The following is a 24,014-nucleotide window of genomic DNA, read 5'->3' as shown; positions in this document are numbered from 1 at the left end:
AGAAAAGGCTACAATCTTTACTCACCATTTTAATACTGCCAACAAGTCTAACAGATCCAACTGTACACATGACAAACTGGGAGGAGTCTGGATGCAATCATGGATCAGCAAAGGAATGTAGGACTGGTTAGGGATGGCACTAGAGGGAAACGGGGATTTGGCACCACACAGACAAAGTAAAGGCATGCTCAAGACAGGGCTGGGCAGGGAGGGCCATGGGAAAGGCAGCACAGAATAATGCACCGTTTTCATCCCAAAAAATGCACAGGAATCAGTGGTTTGGGAGCTGGGAAGCAGCAGTTTTCCCCCCAGCGAGGGCTCAGCTCCTCTCCCCACCGAGCTAGGATTATGCTGAGCACAAATCCATTCCCATACTGGCATAAAACTGGGCTGAAACCCCCAACAGAACCTAACCCCTCCTTCTGCTGCAGGAGCCTTTCCCAAAGCCTGGGGGGAGCAGGATGGTAACAAATCACACATGGAAAAAAAGCCGAAGCTATAAGGATCCCTTAGTAGCTGCAGAAATATTAAATCCTGGCCATAGCAAGTGTTAAAAACAAGGAATTCCTGCTAAGAGGAATATTTTCTGCAGGATCTGCTCACATGTGCATAGTTAAGTGATTTTTTTTTGTTGCTTTTTTAATTATTATTATTTTTAAAACAAGGTTTGCAAATAAAGAAATAAAGTTTAGTAAAGTTATAGTTTTCTCGATGGAAAAAAAAAATAACCTTAAAAACAGACTAGTGGTGGCTTGTTAACCAAAGGAAGAGAGAAAGCTACATATCCAAGGTCTGGAATCCAGCTGGAATCCACGGCACATCCCGGAGATCACGCCGTCCAACGATGCCAGGAGGATCTACTCCCACTACGTGGCTTCACTGTGCCCTAATTCCACATCCCACAGCAATAAAAGGTCCCTAAGACAGAAGATTGTGCTAAAGAATTCCAGGATTCCACATGTTCTCTGCTCCTGGCTCATGCTCGTCGCTGTCCCCACGAGGCACCAAGAGGCTGGGGCTCACCAGGCAGAAACACTGGGAAGGAAACCAGGAATGGAGAAGGGAGCAGAGAGAGCTGTTCCCAGCGGGGTGCCCAGAGCTGCATTTACCTCTCAGTAGAGCCCACACTCCTTGAGGTTGTTCTTGATGATGACGTCGGTGACGGCGTCGAAGACGAACTGGACGTTCTTGGTGTCGGTGGCGCAGGTGAAGTGGGTGTAGATCTCCTTGGTGTCCTTCCTCCGGTTCAGATCCTCAAACTGGCACTGGATGTAGGCAGCTGCCTCCTCATACGTGTTGGAGCCTGCAAAGGAGAAGATCCCTGGCTTTGCCCACCGGCTCACGGGAGCTTTTAAGTCCACATTAAGCTGCTTGCAACCATCTGCCTTATCCAGCTACAAATCCAAATCCACCATTAACTCCTTCTGGGGGACCTGAAGTCTATCCTCTGGGCACTGACCTTGGACATGGGATCCAGGGATTGCTGTGTGCTGGGACAGCCAGGCTCCACAGGGAGTAACAAATCCTGGGAGTCATGGGCTGGAAGGGACCTTCAATCCCATCTCCTTCCACCCCCTGCCAGGAAAAGGGACACCTTGCACTACAGATTGCTCCAATCCCTGTCCAGCCTAGCCTCAAGCACTTCCAGGGACAGGGAATCCACAGCTTCTCTGGGAATCACAGAAATCAACAGGTTTGAAGAGATTTGAAGGATTTTTTAAACATGTAAATGCCTTGAGCAGTGCCCAGGTAAAACCTTCCACCTGTGTGGAACCACAGCAGGGATGGGTTCTGGAACAATCCACTTTGAACACGGACACTCCAGGATGGACAGGAGCCAGAGCAAGATGTGGTTAAGTTCCACAGCCCCTAAAATTGAATTTAAATGGAATTATTGTCCCAGTTAGGTGTGGAAATGGGGAAGTGACCTTGATTTGTTGGAGTGCAACCCTTTTTCCAGGGAAGGACAAAGGTTATTCCCAACCACAGCTCTTCCAAGAAAACAAACTACCAGCCAACTGAACAGGCCAGAACTGTCCAGGAAGCACAGGGAAGGAATTGGGGGAAAAGTTTGCAACTGATTTTGGGTTGTGTAAGGCTCTGACTCACTCACTGCTGGCCCAGTGACACAGATGATCTCCAACCCCAGGGATCCCAGCCTACCTGTGTACTCTGGGTAGCAGATCGTTAGCGGGCTCTTCTTAATCTTCTCCTCAAACAGGTCTTTCTTGTTCAGGAAGAGGATGATGGAGGTGTCTGTGAACCATTTGTTGTTACAGATGCTGTCAAACAGTTTCATGCTCTCATGCATCCGGTTCTGGAAAAGGAAATCCAATGGGGGAGACGTTAGGGAAGGGTGGGACAGAAGGGGGACAGAGGCCCTGATGTTTTTTGGGGTTTTTTTGAGTTAGGTCTAATAAGCTTTCGGAGGAATATAATACACTTAAGATAGCGTAGCTACTTTTGGAGGTATAAAAATCAGCAGGACGGCTTTTGCTGCAGTGTTGGAAACAAAAAGGTTTAATAAAAGGCAAAATAACAAACAAAAAACCGAGTTAGGTGCAAGAAATCTTGCTCTTGATAAAACACTTCACAAAAGCAATTACTTTCTTTGTTCACATTTTTTTCTAGTAAATTGCCTAAGCGAGACTTTTTAGCTCTTATCTAATTAGCTGCCCTTAAGTTCAGAGTGAAGTTTCTAAGGTTTTATGAGGCAACTTTTCATCTAATTGATAAGAGAAACTTCTAAGCGTCTTTCCTTTTTAAAAAGACAAAAGATAATTTTGCCACTCTGTCAACAGAAAGCACACTCCTACACTGCTGCACAGGCCTGACTCAAAATTAAGGTGTCACCACCACATCCTCAGTGCCATTGCCCCAGGGGGAGCACAGGGGACAGTTCACCTCCCCCTGTTCCTTCCTGGAGTGACTCACATGTAGAGAACAAGGCATGAGAACAACTCAGGCACCTCCTAACAACCAGGAAGGTGGAAAACCTCATGGATGGGTTGTATTTATCACTTTGTGGAGCCAGATTCCACTGTCTTATCCAAAGAGTGCTCATCTTTGCACCAGGAATGCTCCAGCCTGGTGCAGGATGGAGCTAGGGTGCTCCCAGCTCCCTTCCATGCAGCCCCAAATCCCACAGCACGCACCATCTCCTCGTCCTCAGCCAGCACCAGGTCGTAGTCACTGAGGGCCACGCAGAAGATGATGGCTGTCACCCCCTCGAAGCAGTGGATCCACTTCTTCCGCTCCGAGCGCTGCCCGCCCACGTCGAACATCCTGGCAGAGGCAGGAGAAGTGCTCAGCACCCGGGCACAGCCCTCCTGCCCAGCCCCCGTGGGGTTCCCAAGGATGGGGAGGCTGAGCAGGGGTTGGGAACACGCAGGGTTTCGGGAGCTTCCCTCAGGAGAGGGGGTGTTAAAATTCCCTTCTTGGGAGAGGGCATTTTAAATCAGTATTCTCTATTTTCTTTCAAGCTGGGGTGGGTAGAGCTTGCAGCAGCCTGGGCTAAGGAAAAGTGTCCCTGCCTGTCTGGTTCCAGCTGTCCCTGGATGAGATTTCAGATCCCTTCCAAGCCAAACCATTCCATGAGTTGGTTTTCAGCAGGAAGAACTGGAAGTCACCATGCAGAGCTCTGGTGATTTTGTTCCCTTCCCTACTTCCTTAGCAACAACTCATTTGCTTGACTGGACTCCAAACACTTTCTCACAGCACCTCCAGGGATATGGATTATTGGGAACACACTACCTGCGAGCTCCTGCTGGGACCCAGGAGGAGATTAAGGGGGTTAAGAAATAATTTCATTTATTAAAAATAATCTGAGGTACTGGAGGTTAAAGGCTGAGCAGTTGCTTATGGAATTTCTATATAAATTGAATTAATTTCTAATTAAATAGGAATTTGTGTCACAGGTAGTTCCAGCCCCCCTGCTCATCCAAATATTTTGCTGAGAGCCCAGGATTGGGATTTAATTAAATCAAGTTAATATCTGAGTTATTAAGTCATAGATATTGATTTGTTCCCAGAGCAGACAAGGAGCTGTCCAGGGGGGGATTTAATGATCCCAAACTACCTCCCACCTTCTATTTAACCCTCTGGTCTCGAAGGAAAGATGGAAATCTCTGCAAGAATCCAGGATATTTCCATGGCTTGAATCATTTGCCATTAGCACAGAGAGATTCATGAAGGAAGAGCATCCCTGACACCTCAGCTCATCCCAATTCCAGTCACTGTGGCTTCCCCAGCCCATTATTAATGTCTGAGATGGAATACCATGGCAGAGCTGGCAGCACCAGGGTTTCTGATGGATTAATGCTTCCCTTTGTGGAGCAAATCCCTCTGGGACGGCACCTCCTGTGTCTGGGGCCCTGCACATGATCAATGGCTCTGGGCAGGATCAGGAAGGAGGGTGGAGATGATTAAAGAACACACTGGAGATGCTAATCCTGATCCATCACCACGGGAAGACAAGTTATTCCCTGCACGGACCAGAAGCTGCATAAATAAATTGATGATGCCGAGTATTTTGGCATTTTTGTTTAAAATGTTCTTAAATTGCACAGTTTGGAAGCCAAAATGCTGTTCTCTCAAAAACTGTGCAAAAGTTTCCTTCTCCACAGGAGACCACGGAGATACTCCAAGGACTGGAGTCCCTCTGCTCTGGATCCAGGACAGCTGGGAAGGAGAAGGCTCCAGAAGGACCTGAGAGTTCTTTCCAGTGCCTAAAGGGGCTCCATGAGAGCCAGAGAGAGATTTGGGACAAGGGCCTGGAGGGACAGAACAAGTTGAATGGCTTCCCACTGCCCGAGGGCATGGTTAGATGGGATATTGGGAATAAATCCTTCCCTGTGAGGGTGGGGAGGCCCTGGCACAGGCTGCCCCTGGATCCCTGCAAGTGTCCAAGGCCAGGCTGGACAGGCTGTGGGGCCACCTGGGATAGCTGAAGGTGTCCCTGCCCAAGGCAGGGGGGTGGCACTGAATGGGATTTAAGGTCCCATCCAATCCAAACCAACCTGGGATCCTGTTAAAACCCTTGGATTTTAGAAGCACCACACAGATTTTGCTGCAACTCCACCAAAGTGTTTCACAGCCCATTTATAAATAAGCCAGCACACGATTTTTAGGAATGTGAGCAGGAAAGACTCCAAACCACTGGCACAGACAGAGGGAAGGGGGTGAGCCACAGGCACTGCACTGTCCTACACCCTCCAGCACAGGAGTGCTGTGGGGCTCCAGCTGTTTGTCAGGAGCACAGTGGGATCTGAAGCAAGGAATTCCTAAGCAGCAGGAAGGGGAGCTACAGGGATCCAGGTGAGGGGGGAGGGATGCAGCCTCAGAGGCACTCTGAGGTTAGAGGAAGCTCGTTAGTGACATGTAAAGGGACACTGCCAGGAGCAGGCTGGATCCACAGCCTGGCAGGGACTGGATCAGCAGAGGGGACAGGGAAGTCCCAGCCCCTGCAGTGCCAGCACAGGCTGGCAATTCCCAGAGGAACACATGGAGCACACCATGCATCCCGGAGCCACAGCCTGGCTACGGACACAGCTCGGTTCCTCTGCTCAGAGGAAAGGGTTAAACTCAAACTCAAACTCCAGTCAGTGTCCTTTTAGTATTATTTTTGGGATTGGATCCTGGAAACAAGCAGTCAGTACCTGTGTCTGCGATTCCAACATAAAAGCAGCTGAAAAGAACAGAAGGCAAATCAAAGTCAAACTGGTCTCTCCAGTGAGAGGGGTAAGGAGGACAGTTAAACCAGGAGCAAGAGTGGGATGTGCCCCCAGTGCAGGGCACGGGCAGAGCCCTCACTCACTTGAAATACAGGTCCTTGAAGGTGAAGTGAGTCTCCACGATTCCCGTGGTTTTCACTCTGGTCCGCAGCACATCCTGCTGAGTCGGAATGTAGGTCGGCTGGGATATTCTATCCAAGTCATTTAGGTAACTAAACCAGAAGAGACAACACAAGAGGCTTTTTTTAGTCGGCTGCCTCACCATGAATCTTTTATAAACTGCAGAACAAAGCGCAGAATTTATTTATCTCCCTCACACAGCACAGCCCTCGTAGCAAACAACCCCCTGGGGCTGTCTTGAGGGATGTTTTGGGGGTTTGGGCATTTTAACCCCTCCCTGGATGACCTTGGAGGGAGTGCTGGTGGAGCTGAGCTGCCTGGGGAGGGTAGGGAGGGAATGCAGAGCCGTGCCAGGGCTGGATCTCCCAGGGCAACCCACAGTCAAGGTCTCTCGCTTCAAAGCACAAGGCAATAAATCCACGGGTTTGCTGTTAAAGGGCAGGGATGCGCCAAGGGAGCCAGGAGGGAGCATGAAGCCCTAAAAACCATCCCAAACCAGGCAGATCCAGGCACCTCCTTCCCCAACAAGCTGACTCTGAGGGTATAGCCCTGGAAGAAGCCACATCCTTGCAGAAATTTTTCCATCAAGACCTCAACTAATTCCAGCCCCAGGACATTCCTTTTGGAGTTCAGCTCTCAGGCACAGCAGCACGAGGTTCAGATGATTCCCAGCAGGATCAGAAATCCCACTGCAGCCAGCAACACCTCTGAGCTTGTCTTCCCTCCTGCTCTCACAGAGATGAGATGGATCCCACAGCTCTGCAGGGATGGCACAGGCCGTGCTCTTTCTTAGGAGCAGGTTTTAGTCACCCCAGCCCTGTGGCACTGGCAGGGTTCAGGGGCTCTGATGGGTGTAATAAACCCTCCCAAATCTACACTACTATCACAGATCCACTGTCAGCCAGGAACTGCTTCTTCCCATGTGCCTGGAAACTGTGCCAGGAACCCCAGCAACACAACCCTCCTCCAACAGCTCCAGCACTGCCCTGGCCAGGACTTGCAGAGCCCTGCCCTGTTTCCAAACCCCAGAGCCCAGTGATCTGCCAGGACCTGCCCAGTGCCACGGGGCTTTTCCCACAGAGCTGGGATCTGAGAGAGGATTTAGTGCAGGAGGAGCCAGTCCTCTCATCCCTCTCTCAAGTCCAGAAGGATGGCAGGTTTGTGAGCTGCTGTGTGACCAGGGCTGGGCCTGGCTTTAGTTTCAGTTTACTACAACATGATTTGGAAGGTATTTACCTTCCTCAGCTTCTACCAAGTAATACTTCTGCTGAGGCAGTAACATGCCCAGATTTTTTTCTCCTCTCCCTCTTACCAGTGTAAGTTTAGCTGAGACACAGTGTATCAAAAGCCAGTGGGAATGATAAGAACTGACCCAGCAGCTCCTCAAAGCCTGGCTTTGATACAGGTCACACCACTGATATATTAAATCATGGAACTGTTTGGGCTGAAAAGTCCCTTAAGATGGAGTCCCACTCTTACCCCAGCACTGCCAAGCCCAAGCTGAAGCTGCAAAGCACCTGCTCCCAAGAGCCATTGGAACAATGGGCACTGAAAGTGGTACAGTTCCTAATTAAGGCTTTGGGAGCAGCAGGGCTGGGGAATGGAGCTGGCAAACAAACTCAGTCAGGGAATAAGGCATATCAGATTCAGTGTGCTGCCTCAAACAATAAACTGTGCCAGACTAATTCCAGGGAGACCTAAAGGGCAAATCCCATGGAAATATAAGCAGCTGGAAAACCCAGCAAAGGGGATTTCTGGGAAAGCCTGGAGGTCCTGCCAAGTGTGGGCAGAGGAAGCAGCTGTGCCCTCCCAAAAATCCAGGCTGTGGAGCCCAGCTAGCGCCACTTGTATTTCAGATTAAATGGAACTTGAAAAGGATACCCCAAAAAGCTGGAAAAACACAGTCTGAATCTCTTTGTTCCCAGTGGCTCCTGGCCCCAGCCAGAGACACCCCTCACAACCAGCCCTGAGGGCAAACACTGACCTTGCTGTGCCTCCCCTCATCCCATGCACTTCCAGTCCCTTCCCACCTCCTCCACCTCCATCAGGCTGAGGCTGCATCCCTCCTTCCCCACCTGGGATCCCTGTGTTTACAGAGCCAGCTACTCCTCATCCTTCAACACCACAAGCTTCCAAAAAGCCAATTTGGCTTTGTTTTCCTTCTTTTTTCACGCTTGAAATGAGGCCCTAAGTACAAAAAAAGTGCTGATCAAACCTACAGTGTCACTCGTTTGTCCTGCTGACTCTCCAAGCACCCCTGGGACATCCTGTGCCAGGCTGGCACAAGGCCAGCGTGTGCAGAGATCACTGAATCCCAAAATTCCAGCATGGGTTGGGTGGGAAGATGTGGGAAATGGATTTATAGAAAATTCTTAAAGCCTGACAGAAGGCTCACACAGTATGTATCTGTAAGTAATTTTTGAGATAAGAAATGTTAACTTAGAAATGCCATGGAACAAGATAAACATTGTTGAGAGAGAAATGGAACTAGAAATAAGTTTCAAAGGATGGTTTTGTAAATAAGATTAGCTATTTTAGAGAAATAAAACTAGAAAAGATACATTGAAGTAGAACTTCAAAGGGGAAATTTTAAATTATTGGTTTTAAGGTACTTACAGTATGGTGTGGCAAAAGCTGATAAGCCAAGCAATGCTTATAGTGCATTGTAATTAGGAAATAGTTGGTTTCTGATGGTAATGGTGTTAATTATAACATCTCTATTGTCTCACCCCTCTCATGAGACTGAAAATGGAATAGAAGTTTTTGAAACACCTCTCAGTTATCCCATCTCTGGGTCAGAAAAGGGCTTAATCTGACAGGAAGGGAACTTAAAGCTCATCCCATCCCAGCCCTTCCACCATCCCAGGCTGCTCCCAGCCCTGTCCAGCCTGGCCTTGGATACTCCCAGGGATCCAGGGGCAGCCACAGCTGCTCTGGGCACCCTGTGCCAGGGCCTGCCCACCCTGACAGGGAACAATTCCTCCCCAGTATCCCATCCAACCCTGCCCTCTGGCAGTGGGAAGCCATTCCCCTTGTCTTGTCCCTCCAAGCCCTTGTCCAAAGCCCCTTTCCAGCTCTAGGAACTTGAAGGAGCTCTAAGGTCTCCCTGGAGCCTTCTCTTCTCCAGGCTGTACAACCCCAGCACCCTGATCACTGCATTGGGAATTCCTGAGCAGCAAACATGCCAGTCCTGTCTCATCCCCCAGCCAGGCAGCTCCAGGAAGCACAGAGGGCAGGACGGGGATGCTGGGAAATGAACAGGAGAGACAGCAGAGCTCCCCTCCTCCTGCTCACAGCAACCTTGCATGGTGATTTTCCTTACAATTCACTCCTTTTGGTGCTGAGAAGGAGGATTTCAAAGCCACAAATGGCTCTGAAATCCTTAGGGGGGGAGGGAGGAAGAGGAGGATGAGAAAAAAAGGAAGGGGGGAAAAGAGGGGAGGGGGAAAAAGCAGTGGAAGAGGAGGGGAGGGAAAAAAAGAGGGAGGGGAAAAAGAGGAGGGCAGAAAAGGAGAAGGAAAAACCTCACTTGGAAATAATCTAGGTTTTATCCAGCACCATGTGAGGGAATTTAGGGCAGAACTGGCATTTGGGAACACGAGGAGATGTGCAGGACTAGAGGAAGGTTGATCAGGACTGTGCTAATTGCCCATGAGACTGCAGATAATTACCTACAGCTTCCACAGGCTGGGATCTGCCTGAAATCCAGGAAAAGTATGAAAACAAGGAACGAAAACACTTCAAAGCATTATGTGCTTGGTGACATTTCCAAGTATCCTGAAAATCTGGAGAGGTGTGAAATGGAAATATCCTTCACATTCACCCTGCTGCACCCCAAACAGGGGTTTAGAGGGGATATTGGGAAGGAATTCCTATCTGTGAGTGTGGTGCAGCCCTGGAATGGAATGCCCAGAGCAGCTGAGGCTGCCCCATCCCTGGAAGTGTCCAAAGCCAGGCTGGACAGGGCTTGGAGCAGCCTGGGACAGTGAAGGTGTCCCTGCCATGGCAGGGGGTGGAATGGGATGAGCTTTAAGGTCCCTTCAATCTGGGATTCCATGATCCTGGAGCCAGGCTGAGAGAGCTGGGATTGCTCAGCCTGGAGAAGAGAAGGCTCTGGGGAGACCTTAGAGCCCCTGCTAAAGGAGCTGCAGGAGAGCTGGAGAGGGACTTGGGACAAGAGCATGGAGGGACACGACAGAGAGAATGGCTTCCCACTGCCAGAGGGCAGGGATAGATGGGATATTGGGAAGGAATTCTTCCCTGTCAGGGTGCTGAGGCCCTGGCACAGGGTGCCCAGAGCAGCTGTGGCTGCCCCTGGATCCCTGGGAGTGTCCAAGGCCAGGCTGGGAGCAGCCTGGGAAGGTGTGGAAGGTGTCCCTGCCCATGGAATTAGATGGGATTTAAGTTCCCTTCCCCAAGTATGCACAGAGGTCTCAATGCTTCTTCACAGCCCTGGCTGGAGGCAGGAGCTGGGAGCCACAGATTCATTGCTCACGTCAGAGGGAAAGACAAATAGGAAGTTGCAAAGAGGCAAATTAAAAAAAATAAATGTTTGCAACATTCCACAAAACCCAGGGTAGCTGCAGATGGTGCTGGGAAAAGCACTGAGCATTTCCACATCAACAGCTTGGACCAGGAGCTACTCAAGTGTTCTTAAACAAAAAAAAAAAAAAAAAAAAAGAAGAAAACACAGAAAACACTACAATTCCAGGAGAGATTGTTTGGATTAGTGTTCTCCTCCACCTCCTCCTCTCCCATACCATCTCCAGCCTGCCAGGGCAGTGCTCTGACAGGCAGGATCTCAGCCTGCACAAGGGAGAAGTGCCCTGTGATGCAGGAAACAGCAGGAAGGGGAGTTTTTGGAACAATTCTCTGCTGAAATGCTTGGCTCTCTGCCACAGCAGCCTTGCTCTTGATGCTACCTGATTTTCACAAGCAGTTACTTGTCTGCTCCTCTCTTCCTCCATTCCACGTGTCCCAGCCCCAGAATCTGATGTGGAGCCAGAACTGGTCTGGAATCACAGCACAGAGCTGGATCTCAGCTGGAAAACCAGCAAAAGGGGCACAGATTTAACAGCTGCTCACACTGAGGTTCAGTGCTGATTGGAAGGTAATGAAAGGAACAGGGAAGTGAAATTCCCAAGAGAAGTGAGACAAAGCCTGTGTCATCCCACCACAAAACGGGGTGCAGGACATCCATCCTTGGTGGTTGGACACTTGAACAGCTCCCAGGGAATGGTCACAGCCCCACAGCTGGCAGAGCTCAAGGAGCATTTGGGCAATGCTCTCACCCATGGAAAACAATCCCCCCAAACACAGGGTGGGATTTTGGGATGTCCTGTGCAAGGCCAGGAGCTGGACTTGATGATCCTTGCAGGTCCCTTCCAGCTGAGGATATTCCATGATCTAGGCATGGACAAGGAAATGAATCAGGGAACACCTGATAAGGCAGGTCAGCAGCCATGTGTGGAGGGAGAGGAAAATCCTGGGAATTCTGCAAGTCCTGAGGCAGAACCAGCCCTTTAATGGGGTGAATTTGCCATGAAGAGATCAACCCACTGCTGGTGTTTCCCAACCGCGGAGCTGCCGAGCTGCAGAAGCATCAGAACATTGGTTTGGTGCAACTTCCTGTGGTTTTGGGACAGGAAGCTGAATTTTCTGGGGCACTTCTCAGGAAATGCCTGGGTGGCCCATCCCAGGCTGTGCCAGCTCCTCACAGCAGCCAGACCTGGATCTGGACACAGGTGGGTGACAAATATCCAGAACAGGAAGAACCCTCCAAAATCCCACCTCTGGAAGGCAGCTGGGTCAGGCAGGTACCCACAAAAGCAGGGTAACACCCTCTCTTCCCAATCTGCTCCATTTCTTCAGCTGCCTTCATCTTTCTCCTCTTCCAAAGCCACCCAGACACACACCAAGGTTGCTCCTTCAGCTCCATTCCTGCTCTCTGCCCAAGTCCTTAAGCTTTCCTCCTCTTCTTCCCATCCAATCATTCCTTCCTTTCCCCCTCCTCATCAATCTTTCCTCCCTTGGAACCTGAATTTTCTCCCTTCCTGCTGCAAAGACATGCAAAGACATGCACAAATCCAAGAAAACTCTTGTCAGCCCTTCCCTTGATCCAAACCCCTGCCAAGATGCTGCCAATTAAGAAGGATTCTGCCTTATTTTCAAGCTCAAATATGCTCTGAACAGAAAAACCCTCCAGGCAGTGAGCTGTGGTACAGCTAAAACTTCTCCACAAAGCTCTTCCCAACTCATTTTTCCAAGGTTTGTTTTTCCAAGCTTAAACTGAGATGAGTTTTCAGGTGTAAAATCACCTTTCAGTGTCAAATATTTGTTGCAGAGAGACAAAAAAATGTGAGTTAAAAAAAAAGGAGGAAAAAAACCCAACAACTGTTTTGCTCATCAAAGGAACAGCTTCCCCTTCCTGCACCAACCTGCCCTTGGAAAAAGTTGAGGCATTTCATCAAAAATTCCATTAGCAGCCTGTTTATCTACTTGGAACCTTCCAGTTGTTCAGCAGCTGTGTTGATTTTAGGACCAGGACAAGAAGATTTTAGAATCAGAACAGTTTAGCATTGCCTTTGAGGTGCCAGGCACAGGGACAGGAGGAAAGGGAAAGCTGTAAGGAGAAAACTGAGAATATTGACCTGCCAGGTGAGGAGATCCCATTCTGGAAATTGCTGAATGTCAGGAAAGTGGCAGTTTACATTTTAAGAGTGTTGCTCCCCTTTGCAGGGACAATGGAGGTGACACAGCCAAGCACCTGCCACTTGAACAGAATCCCAAAATTCCCCCTGACCTTGTCACCAGAGCAGAACAGAGCACCGAGTGCCACGTCCAGTTGGTCCACAAAAACCTCCAGGGCTAGGAACTCCACCACCTTGCTTGGCAGCCCCTTCCATGGACTGGTCACAAAGAAATTCCTCCTGATGTCCAACCTGAACCTCCTCTGGCACAGCTTGAGGCTGTTTCCCCTCATCCTGTCCCTGTTCCCTGGGAGCAGAGCCCTCCCCTCCTGTCAGGAGCTGTGCAGAGCCACAAGGTCCCCCTGAGCCTCCTTTTCTCCAGGCTGAGCCCCTTCCCAGCTCCCTCAGCCCCTCCTGGTGCTCCATTCCCTTCCCCAGCTCTGTTCCCTTCTCTGGACACGCTCCAGCCCCTCAATGTCCTTCTTGTCATGAGAAACCCAAACTGACCCCAGACTGGAGGTGAGGCCTCAGCAGTGCCAAGAGCAGAGGGACAATCACTGGCCTGGGCCTGCTGGACACACTGGGCCTGACCCGAGCCAGGGGCCAAAGTTTCTTCCATGAAACCAGCAAGTTTGTCAAAAATCACATTTTTCAAAATTAGATGAAATCCCTTGCTGTGAGGGTGGGGAGGCCCTGGCACAGGCTGCCCACAGGAGCTGTGGCTGCCCCATCCCTGGAAGTGTTTAGGTTGATTAGATGGGGCTCACAGCAGCCTGGGACAGTGGAAGGTGTCCAGGCCCATGGCAGGGGGTGGAAGGAGATCTCCAAGGTCCCTTCCAACTCAAACCACTTCAGGATTAAGTTCACCAAGGCACAAAACAAGGAATGTGGGGTTTTCCCCAGAGAGAAGACACACAGCACTCCACCCCCAGTGTCACCCAGTCAGACCAGTGTAGACAGGACCTTCCCAGCCCATCCCACCCCACTCCAGCCACCCTGGCCCCTCCTGGACCGTTGTGGGAGCTGGGAAGAGCCCAGGAGCTGCTGTTGGTTCCTTACTAGGATGCAGAATCGTTCAGCTGGTATTCCCTGGATCTGCTGAAGCAGGCCTGCACTCCAGGGTCTCTCCAGAGCCGTTTGATGACTCCAGCCAGCTCCGCTGTCATCATGCCCTCCTCCGCGCTGCCAGCCAGCACGAAGAGCTGCCGGGCATCGTCCTGCACGACAGAACACAGCTCTGGGACAGGACACCCACCAACAGCACCAGCTCGGCATTAACTAACCACTGCTCTAATGAATCACAGCCCAGTCCATCCAGCTTTCTCCCACAAGCCATGGATTGTTTACCTGCTGCAGCCAGAGAGGCAATTTTTGGGAGGAAGCTCCAGGCTGGGGGGTGAGATGCCCTGATCAGGGATGGCCACAGGGCTTCCATGGGGATCACAGCTCCAAAGGCAGCACTCCCACCTTTTCTTGAAACATTGCACCAAATGTCTGAAACCCCCTGGTTTTGGTGGGAGTGTGATGTTTTCCAAGTAAAACCTCTAGTTCAGTTCATTGGTCTGATGTGCTACTACAGACCAATGAACTGAACTAGAGGTTTTACTTGGAAAACCTTTGTTGGTGTGGCACAGCACCAGGAAAAGGGAAAAAAATGAGTTCTGAGAGATAATGGGACCAAAGCTTTGAGGATTTGCTTTTTGCTGCCAGAGCTGTCGGAAGTGAGGGAGACTGATTCCTTAATAAAACATTTCACCAGGAGATGGGATAGACTGATCAGGATCTGAGCATGAAAAATCCCCCTCAAAAGCCAGAGCAGGATCACGCTCTTGTCCTGGTTATCCAGTGGATTAGGACAGGGAACCCCACAGAGCTCTATGGCCCCCTCTGCTTTTATTCCTACCCTGATCAGACCTGTTAGGTCCTTCTGGGACCTGTGAGAGACCTTCCACCACCCCAGCATTCTCCTCCTAACATCAGCTCCTTTCCCCTGAGCCCCAAACCCTGCATGTGCCAAGCTCAAATCCACCTTATTGAGATATAACAGCCAAATGCAGAGGGACCCCAGTTCTGGATCTCTGGAGGTCACTCCATGGTTTGACACATTTGGCCTTTTCCTGAGAAAGCATGGCAAGGTTTTTGCCCTTTGGGGTGGTGAAAATTCATGGCATTCAGCTCTTGTGAAGCACCTCAGCATGGGCAGGTCACTGAGAAAGGACCTGGATTCAGCATCTTCCCTGTTCCAGCTCCAAGATCCCAACTCAGCTTCAACAAGCACCAAGAAAGGTGGAAGAGAACTCTGGGAAGATTTGAAGCAGTAGCTGAATGACAGCCTGGGTGAACACGTGTGAAGATGTGCCCTTTGGCCAGGACTTGGAATCATAAATCCAAAATAAATACCATAAATTCAAACTATCTGGGACTGGATCAACTGCAGCACGAGGCAGAACAGTTACAGTGCAGCCCTGTGCTGACACAATTCCTTTCTCCTGCACATTTCCAGGAATCCCTAGTTCCCCTTCTGTGCCTTTCCCACCATCACAGTGATCAAGGCTTCCTGACTTCCAGCCCAAAGTGCTGGACCATAAATGCAAGAAACAGGCCAGGGAATGAGCAGAGCTAGAGGGGAGGGGAAAAACAGGGCCTCAAACCTCCCAAAAATTCAAATAATTTAGAGAAAGATTGGGATTTTTTTTTTTTTGAGCATTCAAACTACTGAGGTTCTGGGTAAGAACCTTTAGTAAAATATTGATGTTTTGTACTGACAGTACATTGAAGTTATGACGGATTTTATGCTACTTCATCTTGAAAAAAAACATATTCTGGCCCGGACTGAAATTCCAGGATTCATTAACAAGTTCAGGCTAAGGAAATAAATGCAATACTCACTGCTCTGGCAACTTCCCCAAAGTCTATCTTTAGCCTCCCCATGGCTCTGATGATGGCGATGATGGATTGGATGGTGTTGCTGTACACAACCACTTTATACTGTTTGCATTCCTCTTCTGAGTAGCCATCCTCATGGATAATCCTGGAAGGAAACCAGCTTATTATTCCCAAGCCAAACCAGAAGGGCACCACACATTTTTTATCCCACAAAAACAAAGGCTGCAGCCTGCACTCACTTACTTCATCTGCTTCACAATGGTGCTTTTCCCAGACTCTCCAGCACCTGAAAAGCACAAAAACCATCCAGTTAACCATGTGAAACTGAAAGGAAAAGCAGGATGTGCTTTTTCCAGTTCCCAGAGAGAAGCAGATGGGGTCTGGAGTAGGATAATCCTTGTGCATTGCTGCTGGTAGTAGAGTTCCACTGGACTGTCCTGGCACATCCTTCCCGGATTTTATTTACAGATGCCAACAGTCACCATGAGTTCATTTGCTAAAAAAACCCTGGAATTTCTCAATTTCCAGAGATCAGCAAGGGCAGCCAACTGGGAGGCAGGTCTGAGGGCTGGGATGAGGATTTATCCAACAGAGCAGCTCCCATCCCTCACTCCAGGCCAAGACACCAAAGTGCATCAGCACCACCAGATGCTGCCACCGTTACTGAGCTGGCCAGGAAAGGCCTTGAACAGCCAGGTGGGACGTGACCCCTGGCACAGGGTGAGACCTCAGAGCTGCAGGCACGTCTGCATCCCAACAGCCTTCCTTCAAGGAGTGTCAAGAACACCTGGCTTCCAAACCTCTGCAGGGCTGGGGGGGCCAGGTAACCCTGGGGGGGATCAGTTAACCCTGGGGGTGGGTCAGTTATCCCTAGACAGGGGTCAGTTATCCCTTGAAGGAGGGGCAGTTATCCCTTGAAGGAGGGGCAGTTATCCTGGGGAGGTAAATTACTCCTTGAAGCAGGGTCAGTTACTCGTGACTGCAAAACCCAGCAAGTTCCCTGGTTTTCCTATTTTTTTGTCCCAGACCAAGTCCCTCCTGCATAGCTCAGGGCAGTGGACACCAGGATTGCAAGCCATCAGTTCTCCTGGTTTATGGAGCTTAGCAGAGCTGGCCCACATGCCTGTCCCAGCCAGGAGCGTGCCAAAGGCAGGCACGGTGCTCCTGAAGGCAGCAGAACTCCAGGACTTCACCTGGTGTGGCAGCAGGAGCTCAGCTCAGCTGGCTCTGCCACTGCCTGAGGGCTCCGTGGCCTCCAGACTCCCTGAGCTGCAGAGCTGGGCTGGCTGGAGGCAAGGAATGGTGCTGGACCTGCTTGGATTTGGACAGACGACTCAGGTGAGCCTGGATGGAATAATTCACCCATAGAATTCCAGGATGGTTGGGGTTGGGAGGGTCCTTAAATCCCATCCTATTCCACTCCACCCCCTGCTACAGGCAGGGACACCTTCACTATCCCAGTTTTCTCCAAGCCCCATCCAACCTGGCTTTGGATGCATCCAGGGATGGGGCAGCCACAGCTGCTCTGGGCAAACTGGGCCAGGGCCTCCCTCCCCACCCCACAGGGAGAATCCCTTCCCAATATCCCATGTAACCCTGCCCTTGTCAGTGGGAAGCCATTCCCTGTGTCCTGTCACTGCAGGCCTTTGTCCAGAGTTCCTCTCCAGCTCCCCTGAAGCCCCTTTAGATCCCAGGTCTCCCTGGATCCTCCCTTTCTCCACAGTGAACATTCCCAGCTCTCCCAGAACAGCTCAGTGTTTGTGGTGAGGTGTGAAAACATTAACACTCTGTGGACTCAGCACTTCCACCCTGGGAGGAAAACAAATCCTTACTTTTATTTCCCACGCCAACCCTCCACATTTTCAGGATCCAAGTGCTGGGATTTCAAAACTCTGGTGTCCCCAAACAGCCCCAAATCCAGACTGAGAAGGGACTTTTGACATGACCTGTCTGCTTTTGCCTTCTCAGCATCATTTACTGTTGCTTCCTCCTTAGATTATCCCAAAATGATCTCCCACCACAGCCAAGCTGTTCTACCTCTCACCAACCCCATCAGATCCAGCCCTGCCAATAAACACTAATTCCAACCAGATTCCTTTAACCCCTTCCCTTCCCCTCCCAACCCCAAACACTGCCTGGCAGAGCAGGAATTCCCCTCTCCAAGGTTACTCACACCTTACTTCAGAGGGGGAAAGTAGGAACCCACATCCTCTGAACTGTCTCCTCACCAACACACTACCCCAGACTGGCTCCTCAGCCACGGCCAAGCAGTGAGCTGTTATTCCTAAAGAAGTTTTTCCTGTTGTTCCAGGTTCTGTCTCTCAGGCAAGAGCCACCCAGACAAGGCACCTCATTAACACTCCCTGAAAAACATCTCCCCTCCAGCTGCAGCTCTGGGGTGGAAGCTGGAGCTCCTGCTGGGATGGCCCAGGAGATGGGCAGTGCTGGGGGAAAAAGGGATTAACACTGCCCAGGTCCAGCCTGACACAGAGGAACAGCTTCCTGCTGACAAAAGGAGGATTAGAGGGGATATTGGGAAGAAATTTCTACAGGGTGGTGAGACCCTGGCACAGCTTTCCCAGACAAGCTGTGGCCCCCTCATCCCTGGAAGCAACCAAGTTTATTGGAAGGTGTCTCTGCCCATGGCAGGGGGTGAGATGCGCTTGAAGGTCCCTTCCCACCCAGACAATCCTGGATTCCATGATTCTGGAGCCCCTCTATTCTGGAGCCAGGCTGGGAGAGCTGGTGGTGTCCAGCCTGGAGAAGGCTCTGGGGAGACTTCAGAGCCCCTTCCAGTGCCTGAAGGGGCTCCAGGAGAGCTGGAGAGGAGCTTTGGACAAGGGCCTGGAAGGCCAGGATGAGGGGGTATGGCTTCCCATTGCCAGAGGACGGGGATAGATGGGATATTGGGAAGGAATTACTCCCTGTGATGGTGGCAAGCTCCTGGCACAGGTTGCCCAGAGCAGTTGCTCCATCCCTGGAAGTGTCCAAGGCCAGGCTGGACAGAGCTTGGAGCACCGTGGGCTGGTAGAAGGTGTCCCTGCCATGGCAGGGGTTGTGGAATGCAATGCCTGGAAGGTTCTCTCACTCCACTCCGGCTAATCATTCCCATTTTACTCTTCCTTTCTGAACCTAATTTCAACATCTCTAGGTCTCACTCCTGTCCTTTGATGCTTCTCTAAACACTTGCAGATGTTCACACCAGAGAAGCTGCTATTCCCCTTTTCCCAGCCCACTGGAAAGGGTTTGCCTGAAGGGATCCATATTGGACCAGCCCAGGAGCTTTTATCCTGCACCCTTTGTTCCCACCTCTGGGGACTTCCATGTGGTGTTTATACCCTGTGTGGCTGAATCCTTCAGCAGGGGAATAACAAATGGGAATTTGAATGCTACTAAAACACTGCTTTAGCCTACAGCAAACTGATGCTCCACGCAAGAAATTCACGTCAAGAGAGGATAAAGTTACACTGGGATTCTTACAGATTCCTCAGGCAACTCTGGGACCTTAGGCAGGGACTGGATGGGGAGCCAGGAAGACCTCAGAGATCATGAGATGTGAGAGTGGATTCAAACCCATGGAAATCAGGGTGTTTATGGGACATTTCTGCCTGTCTAAGGAGAAGCAAACCTTTCTCCTCTGCTCCCATGAACACAGCCAGACAGGGATCACATTCTGCCACAAGAAACCAGGGCTGAGCTCAGCGTGAATGTCGTAACCCCATGGAAAATCTGCTTCAGAAGCCTTAACTTCCCTTTTCCCAAAATAGCAGTGAGGAGTCTCTTCATCCCACCCTGGACACAAAGAGCAGCTCATCTGCTACAGGGACTGTCCCACTCCATGGACACTCTGGGCAAGAATTCCACAATGTCCCTGTCCCCAGGGACAGGGATCCCCATCCTTCCACAAGCGTTCAACCATTCCCTCTGGAAAGCAGATGGAGTCAGGAGGCATCACAGCTTCTGAAACCCCCACACCTCACCCAGCAACACGCCAGATGACACCTGTGACATCCCCAATTATTATATTTCTTTTTCTTGAGCCAGTTCTCATAAGCTCTCAAAAGAAATATAATACACCCAAGGATAGCTCAGCTATTATTTTGGGGGCATAAAATAAGCAGGATGACTTCTGCTGCAGTGTTAGAAACAAAAAGGTTTCATAAAAGGCAAAATAACAAACAGAAAAACCCGAGCCAGGTGCAGAGGTCTGCTCCTGGTACAAACACCTCACAAAAGCCCTTAGCTCTTTTGTTCTCTTCTTTTTCTACCTGATGGTTCGGGTGGGACTTTTTGGCTTCTATCCAATTAGCTGCTCTCAAGTTTTTGGTGAAGTCACTGAGGCCTTATGAAGTGGCTTTTCACCTAATCGTTGAGAGAAACTTCTAGGCTTCTTTCCTTTTTTGGGGGACAAAAGACAGTTTTGTCACTCTGTCATTAGGGAGCACACTCCTACACCCAATAACATCCCAAACCATCCCAGTAATATCCCAAGAACATCCTAGTAACACCCCAAGTTCTTAGGGAAATGCTCAGCATGTAAGAGCTGGAATTCCATCTCCAAGGGTGGCAATCCCTGTACACGTTCCCACAGCCAGATCCCACAGCCAGATCCCTTCTCCCTCCTGAGCAGGAGCAAACTGGGGCAGCTTTCCAGCTGTATCAGTACTGGCCCTGAGAAAACAAAGGACACACAGGGGGGAAATTATCATCCAACCACTTCCCCCAAGAAAGCCAGAGGATTTCCTGGAGCAGCAGATGGCAAGCAACTTGGCATGGCCATGTGCTGGAGATTACAAGGAAAAGAGCAACAAAACACAGCTTGGACTGGGAATTCCAAGAGAGGAATGCCACACAACCCCAGATTTTTGCTTTTAAAAATCTCCAAGGAGGTAGGTCAGGCTCCCTAAAGCTTCCAGACACAAGCATCCAGTTTCCTGCTCCAGAAGGTCCTAAAAGTCCTGTTTTCAGTGGTATTTTCCCCTGCAGTTGTATCAAAACTGCATTAAACTGTACTTCAGGAAAGGAATTCCACACACATAATTAAGGGGAAAAGCCCTGGAACATCTGCAAGTTTCTGAAGAAGAAACCAGGTCACTGCTGAAACAAATCCTGCCAGGGACGGAGCAGGGATGCACCGGAAAATCCATTAAAGTACAAGTGAGGAAGATAAAACTGAAGGGCCTGACACAGCCTGGGGCTTGGCTCTCCAGCAACAGCCAGCTCAGAAACTGTGCAGGGATTTGGCAGGAACTCCACTAGCCCACTCCTGACGTGCTGCAGCCCTCGGTGAGCTCCAAATCCAAGGGTATTTCTCAGTAGTTCCAGCATCCCCTGATAAACAGCTCAGGAACAACCCCAGGAGTTCACTTGGAGCTCCAGGGGAGAGTTACAGACCTGGGAATGTGACAGGACCCTGCATATGAGGGGCAGGCTGGAAGCAGTGCTGGATCATCTGGCTGTGGCTGCAGTTCCCAAATCCCAAACGGAACCAGCTCTCCCCTCAGACAGGCCCAAAGAACAGCTCAACCAAGCTGGGAGGAGTCCAGGTCCAAAAATAAAATAAAGCATGGAGCAGGACTGTTCAAACCACCCTAAATCCGATGGGTATCTCCCTGATAAATACATTTTCTTTATTTAGCACTAATCCCACCCCACAAGGAACACAGACACCTCCCCTTACCCACCAACACCGTCCTTAGCTCTCCACAGCACTGCATTCCTGAGCTGTATTCCATGAGGAATATCTCCCCAGCATCCCATGGGCCTGTGCAGCCACAGCTGGGGAAAGCTGAAGCAGCAAATCCTCATCCTCTTCACCACTCCCCTCCTTCCAACCTCATCGTGTGGAATGCAGATCCCAGCACCCTGACCTTCCTAGTGCTGCCATCCCTGGTAACACAGATCCCACATTCCCTTCTTGAGGTTTCTTATTTCAATGGACACCTAGAAAACTCTTGGACACCACAGAATCACATGTGGCCAGAGAACTGCACTGGGAATCAGGAGAAAGGGAAAATAAAAGGAGCAGTAGTGTTGTACCACCAGACTTGAAAATAACAGCTATTGTTGGAAAAGTCAACAGGAACCAGGAGAGATGAGGCTGACACTCCTGGTTCCACAAGAATGATGGGAAAAACAATATATTCAAATAAAACAGGGCACATGGGCTGGCTACAGCATCACTGCAGAAGGAACAGGAGCCAATGGCACAGGACAAACCACCTGAGGCTGTCACTGCCTCTGGAGGAATAAAAAGTGAAGGCTTGGGTAAGGAATGGCATCTTGAAAACAGGAGCAACACTAACCCTGGGATCACACCAGTGACATCCCAAGCACTGCTGGAGCACATGGGCTGAAGAAGGCATGAAAGCATGGAGGCTTTACCCACCAAAAGGCACCTGGTAGATGCACAGGAAGAGCAGCAGCCCAGATGGAAGATTTAGAAACAAAGAAGGAATTCTGGAATGGTTTGGGTTGGAAAGGACCTTAAATCCCATCCCATTCCACCCCCTGCCATGGCAGGGACACCTTCCACTGCCCCAGGTTGCTCCAAGCTCTGTCCAACCTGGCCTCAGACACACCCAGGGATCCAGGGGCAGCCACAGCTGCTCTGGGCACCCTGTGCCAGGGCCTGCCCACCCTCACAGCCAAGAATTCCTTCCCAATTTCCCATCTATCCCTGCCCTCTGGCAGTGGGAAGCCATTCCCTCATCCTGGCACTCCAGGCTCTTGTCCAAAGTCCCTCTCCAGCTCTCCTGCAGCCCCTTTAGGCACAGTAAGGGGCTCTAAGATCTCCCCAGAGCCTTCTCTTCTCCAGGCTGAGCATTCCCAGCTCTCCCAGACTGGCTCCAGAGCAGAGGGGGTTTCCTTTTTGCCTTGAAACTATTAGAGCCTCAACTCTGTTTTAATTAAACAATTACTTAGCTTAAAAACATCCCATGACTACTCAGAGGGTTGAAATATCTCCAGGAATTCTTCACCATTCCTGGGAAACATCAGGCTGGAGGAACCTGCCCCCGTCCCTTACCCCCAGACCTGAGTGACCACTGATGGTACAGAGAAATCCCTTGAGGAGCTGCTGAAACAGCCACAAAGCAGCAGCAAACACCCCCTGCTGCACCCCTGAAAGTGTTTCAGGCTGGATGGGGCTGGGAACAACCTGGGCTAGTGGAAGGTGCCCATGGCAGGGGATGGAACGGGATAAGCTCTAAAATCCCTTCCAGCCCAAATCATCCTGGGATTCTATAAGCACAGACCTCAGACTGAATTTGTTTTCCCAGCTCTTTGATCTCCCCCAGGAGTGTTTTGAAGGAATTATGGTTGCTGTTGACCAGCGTGGCTGGAGACCCCCATGGAGAGGCCTTGTGTGGCCCTTGGCTGAACATCAAGCCACCATCTCCAGCCTCCTGGGCACCCACAGCTCCTCATCCAGGGGATTACAGAATCATGGCATGCTTTGGGCTGGCAGGGGCTGTGAAGCTCTTCCCATTGCACCCCTGCCATGGCACACCTTCCACTATCCCAGGTTGCTCTGAGCCCCATCCAACCTGGCCTTGGGCACTGCCAGGGGTGGAGACCTCAGAGCCCCTTCCAGAGCCTAAATGGGCTCCAGGAGAGCTGGAGAGGGACTTTGGACAAGGGTGGGAAGGACAGGACAAGGGGGAATGGCTTCCCAGTGCCAGAGGGCAGGGATAGATGGGATACTGGGAAGGAATTCTCCCTGTGATGGGTGCCCAGAGCAGCTGTGGCTGCCCCTGGATCCCTGGAAGTGTCCAAGGCCAGGTTGGACAGAGCTTGGAGCAGCCTGGGATAGTGGAAGGTGTCCCTGCCCACGGAATGAGATGAGCTTCAATGTCCATTCCAACTCAATCCATTTCAGGATTTCATGATAAATGGGATGTGCTTGGAGATATGGATAAAAAACCCAAGTCTGGTGTCTTTGGATCCAAGTCTGGGTGGTCACAGCAGAGAAACAGCCAAGCAAGGCCTGTAAAACAGGAGTTGGATGGTAAAGCAACAGATAACTTGGAAAGAGAGGGAACACTGGGAAGATCTGGGCTTGGAAAACCTATTTCTTAGTTTTCCTGATTATCAAGAGTCACCTTGTGCTGGGCCTGTTTTTAAAAGTCAAACACCCTCTGAATTTCCTGCAGGAACAACAACCCTGAGCTGTTCCAAACAAGCAGCTGGGCTCTCCCTGCCCAGCAGCTCCTGCTGAGGGATAAGCTCATTCCCCAAACACCAGGAGCTTGCAGGGATGGAGACCCCGAAGCACCGAGCTCCAGGAGGCCAACCCTGGCCAGCCCTTGGTGTTTGTTTCTAAAGCTGACCCAGGCAGCACCACCCCGGTAACCAGAGAAGGTTAAAGGATGCACTGAAGTGACCAAACACCAACTGGGAAAACATGAAACAAGAGCCAGGCATCGGATCCCCAGGAACAAAGGAGACAGCACAGGGATCACCACAAAGAGCGTGCTGGAAAAATAATCGGCATCTGTCCCTCATTTCAGCTCCAAACCATCCAAGTCCTGAATTCCATTTTCCATCCCACTTCTGCAGGGAACAAGTGCTGCATCCCAGGAGGTGC

The 24,014-nt window shown here is 50.6% G+C and overlaps 1 protein-coding gene across 2 annotated transcripts in view; it reads right to left on the bottom strand.

Moving 5' to 3' along the window:
- Positions 1 to 9: 9 nt before the first annotated feature.
- Positions 10 to 24,014, bottom strand: part of GNAI3 (G protein subunit alpha i3) — a 32,908-nt gene continuing 8,903 nt past the window's right edge. For both annotated transcript variants that reach the window (XM_064399172.1, XM_064399171.1), the window contains exons 2-9: positions 15,671 to 15,713; positions 15,431 to 15,572; positions 13,601 to 13,758; positions 5,816 to 5,944; positions 3,156 to 3,285; positions 2,164 to 2,317; positions 1,110 to 1,303; positions 10 to 1,035 (exon numbers count right to left, since the gene is read on the bottom strand). In XM_064399172.1, the coding sequence (XP_064255242.1) occupies positions 1,113 to 1,303; positions 2,164 to 2,317; positions 3,156 to 3,285; positions 5,816 to 5,944; positions 13,601 to 13,758; positions 15,431 to 15,572; positions 15,671 to 15,675 (909 nt within the window). In that variant the 5' untranslated portion in view covers positions 15,676 to 15,713 and the 3' untranslated portion in view covers positions 10 to 1,035; positions 1,110 to 1,112. The remainder of the gene's footprint in view (positions 1,036 to 1,109; positions 1,304 to 2,163; positions 2,318 to 3,155; positions 3,286 to 5,815; positions 5,945 to 13,600; positions 13,759 to 15,430; positions 15,573 to 15,670; positions 15,714 to 24,014) is intronic.

Source organism: Passer domesticus, chromosome 25 (genome assembly GCF_036417665.1).
Source record: "Passer domesticus isolate bPasDom1 chromosome 25, bPasDom1.hap1, whole genome shotgun sequence".
Classification (NCBI taxonomy): Eukaryota; Metazoa; Chordata; class Aves; order Passeriformes; family Passeridae; genus Passer; species Passer domesticus.
This window is presented reverse-complemented; position numbering and strand designations above follow the sequence as displayed.